Raw genomic sequence first — 8352 nt, 5'->3', positions numbered from 1 at the left:
TGAGAAAAACCTTGTCGCCGGCTTGAAATTGCAAGTCGGTCCGTCGGACATCAGCGTAAGACTTTTGTCTGTCTTGGCTTCCTTCATTCTCACACGAATTCGTCGAACAATTTTAATCATCTCTTCGACTGCATCAGGTCCAAGTATCCTTCGCTCGCCAACTTCATCCCAGTAGAGCGGTGATCTACACTTCCTTCCGTATAGTGCTTCATATGGCGCCTACTTATTAACACTTATTTATTTATTTTGTGATGATTGGAACGACCTACTTATTTTTCAATTTATTTTGATTTGTATTGATTTGCATTTTTCAATTTATTTCAGTTGTTAATATGATTGAACTCATGGTGTATTTTACTATTTCTTTTTTAATTTATTATGTTTTTCTTTTTTGTTAATTCTGTATTCATTGTCTCATTTTTATACTGAATTTCAAGTTCTACTAATTCGTTTTTATTTATATTTTATTATAAAAATTAATCCTCTATATAAACTGAGATCCATATTCACTAACTTTTTTAGATACTTTCGATTACATTTCTTAAAATTTTGTGTGGCTTAAAATGAGGCATATTAGAAATGGAGAATATTTATTTTTAGTACTATAATTTTTCGGGTATATGCTGCCATGGTGATGTAAACTTGCTTGAGTATTTTTTAATTTATTTTCATGGTTGCAGTGATTTGAACTTGCAATTTATTTTTTCATTTATTCCTATATTTTAATTTATTTTTACAAAAACAAATAATATATCATATTTTTACAAAGGAGAACCGAAACTAGTATATAAATTTTATAGGCTACTTATATTATCACCAATTAATTTTGAGACGGAACCTTATATATTTCTATCACAATCTATTTTCAGTTTTTTCTGTTTTTGTGGCTATAGTGATTCGAACCCGAAGACAAGTCACTCAGAGTCATGGGCGGACACATGTATAGTAAGGGTGGGGCTAAATTCGTTAATAAATTTATTTTCTACCCTATTTTCTTTGGTAATATTTTTTAAATTTATCAAAGTTTATCACATATTATTATGTAAAAGCCCCGATAAATATTCTAATATATCCAAAAATATACTTTAAAACAAAATTTAGAAATTTCAGCCCTTATCGTTATTTATTTCTGCGTCCGCCCCTGCTCAGAGTTGCACTTCTCTATCGTAGATCCAACTGAACGGAATCTTTCCCACCTTCTTCACCCTCCCTTGAGCCCTCTCCTCCATCCGTCTAATTCTCCGAGACAACCCACAGACGTAGTCTTGAGCTTTTTCACCGTCCACAGATAGCCCCGTTATATTTTCAACTTTCCATCGCGCAACCAAGTGCTCTAGGATGTCCGCGTAGTCTCCTGCCGTGTAGACGCCAAGGCGTTGGGCGACGGCCGAGAAGTGGTGGAAGAGGCTATCGTCGCGGCCATCGTACATAAAGTGGGCGGGCATCGAGATTTTCTTCTCCATCATGTCGGCGAATGCTAGCATGGTCGTGTCAGGGTCGATCTCGAAGAGCTTCTCGACTATCTTGGTGTAGGCGGTTTCGTGGCGTTTCTCATCCGAGGCGATAGTGCCGCATATCTGAGCCAAGTTGATATCACCGTGCGCCATGGCATGCCGGGCCGTGTTCCCGTGGGAGACGAACGTAGCCCTTTCTTGGAAGGATGTGTATATGAATCCGAGATACGGGTTGTTTTCTGTCTTTATGTCCTGAAAATGTTTTGAACAAGGTTAAATAATGAAAGGAGATGTCAATAAATTAATTATGTGGACAAGGCTAGGATATTAGATTTTAGTTACCCTATCCGTCCCATAAAAGTAGAAATATCTGGGATGACAAGAGCTTAATGTATAATTAGTAAAGTATGAGAGAGATAAAAAAAAAAGTTATTTGAATATGTTAGCGGAGATGAGCACACTTTATTAGAGAAAAAAAGTTAGTATAAAAAATAGAAATGAACTATATATTTTTATGGGACATACTAGAATGGGAAGAGAAGTAATAAAGTATGGATTTTTTGTTAATTAATTAATGTAATAATAGAATGCGAGTTATAGTTAATGTATTTCTTTCGTTCCAAGCTAAGTGAGACATTTTTATTTGGCACATAGATTTAGGTAGGTTGTTTTGCGAATTTAATAAATTGTAAATATTATAGTAAGAAAGAGAATAAAGTAAGAAAGAAAAATAATAAATAAAGTAAGAAAAACGATAAAGCGATAAAAAGAAAATAAAAGAATAAAGTAACAAATGAAATAAAGTCCCATTAGATATAAGATGATAAAGTAGAAGAATGAAATTAAATGAGTTAATTATGCCAAAAGGAAGAATTTTGTTACCATTCCCGACCCGATGAGATACTGGACCGTCTTTTCGACTTGCTTCATATCTACTCTCCCGGAGAGGTAAAGATACTTATTGAGAAGGTCTCCGTGCCTATTCTCCTCAGCCGTCCACGCCCTCGTCCACACGGCCCAAGGAGTTAAGCTCGCCCCCGTCTCATCCCTTACGCCATCGAAGGTGTTGAGCATTGTCTGGTACGTCGGAATCGCCTCCTCAGTGATCATGTCTCCAACTAGAACAACTAAATAATCGTCGGGAATCTCCTTAGCTCTCTTTCTCAGCTCTTCAACTTGGTCATGAAATCCATCGGAAGCCGGATCAGGCAAGAAATCCTGCGGCTGCCAACACTTTTCGACCGGTTTGAGGTGAATCAATACGTTGTCATAAGCCCAGCCTTCTATAGATTTGAAGATCTCCACTTTTTGAGGGGGCATTGAGTGTGTGACTTGAGCGCGAAAGGGATTCTTCGGAGTCTTAGTTTCCCTGTAAAATAATTTATAGACATTGCCAATAATGACAGATATAGGAAATAAAACTTATGTGGTTCACAATACTAAACAAGAATTTTGCATGCATTAATGGTTATGCTTAGGTTGTTTAGTTGTTTTGATTGATTATTGTGTGAATTGATTTGGCCTATATTTATATATTAGGGGGAAATAGCTATTTAAATTTTCAAGTTTGGTCAAAATCCGGTCTATCCCATAAAGTTTGAAATCTGCTAATTAAATCTCGAAGTTTCTATTTTTTTAGTTTATCCCATGAGTTGAATTTCAGGTGAAATCTTTTTTGACGTGGATTGAGATTTAAATCACGAAAAATATGCGTGTTAATCCAAAATGTAATCACAAGGAGCTTGATCTTAAAGTTGGATTGAGATTTCAAGGTGGATTTCAATGTAGAGATGCAAATATTCCATCTAAAATTTGACCCATGGGATAAACTAGAAAAATTGAACTTCGTGATTTAATTAGCGGATTTTAAACTTTGTGGTATATACCAAATTTTGACTAAACTTAGTGATTTAAATGACTATTTACCCTTCTATTAATTGGTTGTTATTTAAATTTGTTTAGATTTGATAAATGGACTTAAAAGATGGTCAAGAGTAAAAAAAATATCAAGTTCGAAGTCAGAATAGTGAGTTCTAACAAGTTGAGCGGTCCGTTGGGTCCGGTCCGATTTTTAAAACACTGAATACAGCAGTCCATTAGAACGACTCAGCGAGTCTAGAGCGCGTCTAGCAACCGCAAAGTTGGCTATGATCACCCGACATTCATTATTAAAAATTTAAAAGAATAACTAGTGGAGTACTTATTAAAATGAGTACTCACATTTTATTCTCAAGAAAGTTCCCTTTAATTAATTAGAAAGATAAACTTTTTACATTACATAATAATCTTTATTTTCTAAAACAAAAACTTATATTCAAAAGAATAGTAACTTTATTCATATTAACAATATCTTTTACCCGTTAGAAAAATCACTTTTATCAAAAGAACAATATTCATTAACAATAATAACTTCTATTCACATGAACATGTACGTTTGTACATTAGAACAATAACTTTTATAACAATGAGAACGCAACTTAAATAATGAGAACGTCAACTTAAATATTCAATACATATATAAAAATAATGATACTACAAAGATCTTTATTTATATAATATTCCCTCCATTTTTTGCTGTAGTTGAGATGTTCTTTTTGACATAAATTGTGTCGTTGAAGTAATTAAATAAAAGAGAGAATAATGTACGAGAAAGCTTCAAAATTAAAAAAATTCCAACATTTAAACAAATTTGAGCATAAATAAATTCCAATCTTAAATGCCGAGTGAAAATGAAATCACGGCTTACTTTGAAGGAGAAGGAAGAGCGGAAGCCATGAAGAACTTAGGAGGTCTGCAACCGGCGACGGGAGGAAGGGCGAAAGAGGGGCATTTTGGTGATTGAAAGTTCATGGCATTTAGCTTCATCGCCATAGCTCCTTCCTTTGTAGAAAAATACAATGTAGACTTAGTTGCTAATTAGTTTTTCTGGCTGTTTGTGTGTGAGAGAAAGACATAGAGTGACTTGATTTATAGATCATTTTATACACCACTTGTGTTGTGGGAATGTGGTAATGAAATGACCTTGTTGCCCTTTATGATGCCATTAATGACCAAAATAAGAGAAAATTTAACAGAAATTCTAATTTCTTGAAAATCTATATATTTATATATATTAAGTATAAAATCCAAAATCCAGTAGACGACGCTGAAAGTGGCGAAATCGTAATTTTATGAGTTTTTTTTTTTTTTAATTTCGTTTTATTTTCTTTTGAAGTTTCTTTAGTTACAAAACTAATTCTAAGGATTTTATTGTTCTTCATTTAATTTTTTTTCATATTATTAATAAATTTTGGAATTCGTACTTACACAATAAAAATATTTGTGGAACATTATGAAACTATGGTTACTTTATTATCTCTATAAAGGGAGTTTTTATCACTATTAGAGAGTATTTGTCTTGTTCTTTTTATCAGTCTAATCGAATTAATTTTGTTTCTGTCCAATCGATGTCATCATGTTAATAAATAATAACTACCTCAAAAATGCACAACATTACATTTTAAAAGGCGGCAGCTTATTTATGGTGGTATGTGAATTAGTAGAGACACATTAAGGTAATAGATAAAGATTACGTCGTAGAGGAAAGATAAAAGTACATAAATTGTACATTACATAATATCCTCAAATTTTTAAATTTAATTGAATTTATTTAACATTAATTAAGTTATTTATTGTTCTATATGTAGCAGTAAAAAAAAAAAAAAGTGAAATAGAAATTTTATGTTAAATTATAACATGATTTCGAGCTTGATTTAAATTAATTACTACCGCCGTTCCTCAAAATTTTTCTCACTTTGACCCGGCACGAGTTTTAAGAAATGTAATGAAAAGTGAGTTGAAAAAGTTAGTGGATTGTGGGTCTTACTTTTATATATTAGTTTTATAATAAAATGTGAATAGGAAAGAGTTAGTGGAATACGAGGTCCACTACCAAAAATGATAAAAGTGAAATGAGACAAATTTTGGGGACGGACGGAAATGGAAAAATGGGACAAATTTTCAGGGACGGAGTTAGTATACAATATTTATAAATAAAAAAAAAGTTTTTTCTTAAATATACAAATATTTTAAGTTAAAATTTCAAAAAATTTTCGAAGTATTGCAAAATGATCAGTATGAAATTTATTTTAAATCCATTAATGTTTATAAATGATTTTCAATGTAAAATGTTAAAAAAGTTCGATTATGTACGTACAATTATGTACGCACTGCACTCATATTATAAATAAAATTAGTTAGCACACTAATGCAACCCTTATAAAATTTATCAATACTCTATTTAGTCAACTAAATAAAATTTTAGTTGTTATTTCAGGACCACAACAGCAAAAGGTCTCGTTTCACTTTTACTACTCCGTATAAATAATAGAGTAGTAATGTATTTTTCTAACTTATTTCATTCACTTTTCATCGTAATATTAATATATTTATAAAAATGGAAATCATGTTTTATTATCTTTTCCATTTCTTTTTCTTCAGAGATTTTATATCGGGACGGATACAGTATTATTGCAATAATTTCTAAACATAAAACATGCATGTGCTAATAACCTAATAGAGATGGAGCAAAACACATGGTAGGATCTATCTAACTATTCACGCAATAAATATATGCTTTCATCTTTACCCTATTTTTGCTTATTTTTGGATTTATATGCCTATCTTGAATTTTAATTAATCACGAGGAAATTGTGATCTTTCCTTTTTTGGATCTCAAGTATATGAGCCAAAACTAATTCTTGCAATTAGTTTATGAGAACTGAATTTGCTCTTATTTGTTTTTAAAAATTTTATTCTCCTTAAATATCAGTGTATGTATATACTTAATCATATGTTGTTAAATAATCACTAGCCATACCACTTTGCAGCTTCTAGACATATGTTAGATTTATAATCAAAATAGTATAGGAGTATATTTTTTTGTGACTAAAGCCATTTTTGGTAGTCCTACTAAACATATCTTAGTTTTATGATTTTAGTCAATTGATATTAAATTTGATTTGATAGTTCTACACGCTTAACTCATCGATTTGATCCAATATAGGTTGGTCAATTTTGAGGGAAATTGTCGGCCAACCATATCTTCGAATACAAAATAATGACGATTCTTGTCATTATATATATCATGTGTCACGTGTCATGACCATATTTCCCTTTATACATATGGTGTATTTAAGATTATGTACTTGGTTAAGTTTTCATTTTTGCCATTTTAAATATCTTATATGTTTTTTCTTTGAGAGTTTATCTTATTGTTCTTCTCTTAGCTATGAATTAAAACTCAACTTATAAATATAAATGTCGACCAAATCCTAGTACTCCCTCTGTATTAAAAAAAATAGAAGCATTTGAAACGATACAAGTTTTAATGCACAATCGATAACGTAAGTGAGAAGAATTGGTAGAGTAAGAGAGAGAAAAAGAAAAATGAGTCTAGTAAGAAAGAGGAACAGAAAAAATAGTAAAAATTGAGTTAATGGATTATGGGGTCTATATCCTAAAATAGTACTCCAAAATTTCTATTTTTAAGAAACAGCCCAAGCAAGTTAACTTGTTGAGGTTTAAGCTTGGTTTCAATGCATCATATATAGAAATTAAATGCATAAAAAATTCTCAATTAATTGAATAATTTAATACTCTCAATTTATTACACTAACACCTCTAGGCCGGAGAGAGTCTTAGAGGTACCTTAGACATTGAATGAGAGCCTCCCACCACGCCATAACTTCTTGACACGTTATATTCTTCTCTTTTTCTATACATTTTAGACCACAATTTTCAAAACCAACGTCCTCTCTCATGCTCCTCCTCACGATCTCAAATAGGTCTGTCAAATTGGGGATCTGCAGATATCCGATCTGAAAATTTCGGATACCCGATCTCTAATTTTTCAAAATTTAATACCCGATATCCAATCCGAAAATGGTTTCGGATTCCCGGATACCCGACTCGGGTATCCAATCCGAAAAATCGGGTATCCAATCCCGATTTTGGATTTTTATTTTTTATTTTTAAGAAAATAAGCTACAACCTTTAAAAATACAAACTTGTAGTTCGAATATCGATACAAACTTAAAGTAGTTTAAATTTAAAAGAAAAAAACTACTACAAATTTTTAGAAAAAAAAAATTCATAAGTTATAACACCCCTTATTCATCCCTAATAAACATCTTAATTCATACATTAACCCAAAATATGACTTAAGAGTGGAGAATTTGGGGAGTACATTTAATTATTTAATTTTTAAATAATAGAATCAATACATTATTTATTAAATATTAAAAATAAAATATAAAAAATTGGATAATTCGGGTAATTTGGATATACCCGATCGGCTATCGGGTTATCCGTTACCCGATAATCCAAAATTCCTATACCCGAACCCGATCCCGAAACTCGAAAAATCAGGTATCGGGTATCCAATTCCCGATATCCATTTTGACACCCCTAATCTCTAACATTAATTTGCACCATTTATTTATATTTCCCTCTATCCATAAAAATATACTCCATCCGTCCACAAAAAATAGAGCAATTTGTGTATGGCACGGGTTTTAATGTAGAATTGGTAAAGTAAGAGAGAAGGAGAAAAAGTAAGTGAGAGATAATTAATGTTAGTGGAATGATGTGTAGAGTTATTATTTGTTGAAAAGTTTCCATAAATGAATGTGCTCTATTTTTTATGGACGACGAAGAATGATAATTGTACTCTATTTTTTGTGGACGGAGGGAGTATGCATTTAAAATACGAGAATTTATGCACAATTATGTCTTTAATTTAATCATTAAAGACATAAAAAATACAAATATTCACAAATTACAAATTAAAATTATTGACATAACACTTGTTAAATTTTCAAATTTCATTTTAAAACTGTTTGATCAATTTTCTGATTAA

General features: G+C 31.4%; 1 protein-coding gene across 1 annotated transcript; it reads right to left on the bottom strand.

Annotated features, from left to right (window-relative positions):
- Positions 1-1007: 1007 nt before the first annotated feature.
- Positions 1008-4384, bottom strand: LOC125212987 (stearoyl-[acyl-carrier-protein] 9-desaturase, chloroplastic-like). The gene is made up of 3 exons (XM_048113313.2): positions 4201-4384; positions 2337-2823; positions 1008-1706 (listed from the first exon to the last, which is right to left on the bottom strand). Exons 1-3 carry the CDS (start codon positions 4323-4325, stop codon positions 1146-1148), a joined length of 1173 nt encoding a protein of 390 aa, XP_047969270.2. The 5' UTR covers positions 4326-4384; the 3' UTR covers positions 1008-1145.
- Positions 4385-8352: the final 3968 nt, after the last annotated feature.

The sequence above is a fragment of the Salvia hispanica genome, chromosome 2 (assembly GCF_029641045.1).
Source record: "Salvia hispanica isolate PSC_SH4W2 chromosome 2, Shi_PSC_v1, whole genome shotgun sequence".
In the NCBI taxonomy this organism is placed as follows: domain Eukaryota; kingdom Viridiplantae; phylum Streptophyta; class Magnoliopsida; order Lamiales; family Lamiaceae; genus Salvia; species Salvia hispanica.
The sequence above is the reverse complement of the archived record's forward strand: the minus strand, read 5'-3'. Positions and strand labels throughout refer to the sequence as shown.

What these genes read in the sequence shown, in the direction of transcription:
- LOC125212987 (XM_048113313.2), bottom strand. Translation starts at nt 4,325, where the DNA reads ATGGCGATGAAGCTAAATGCCATGAACTTTCAATCACCAAAATGCCCC. An exon ending in GCTCTTCCTTCTCCTTCAAA is followed by an intron (nt 2,824 to 4,200) that starts GTAAGCCGTGAT and finishes ATTATTTTACAG; the next exon opens with GGAAACTAAGACTCCGAAGA. An exon ending in ATCTCATCGGGTCGGGAATG is followed by an intron (nt 1,707 to 2,336) that starts GTAACAAAATTC and finishes AAACATTTTCAG; the next exon opens with GACATAAAGACAGAAAACAA.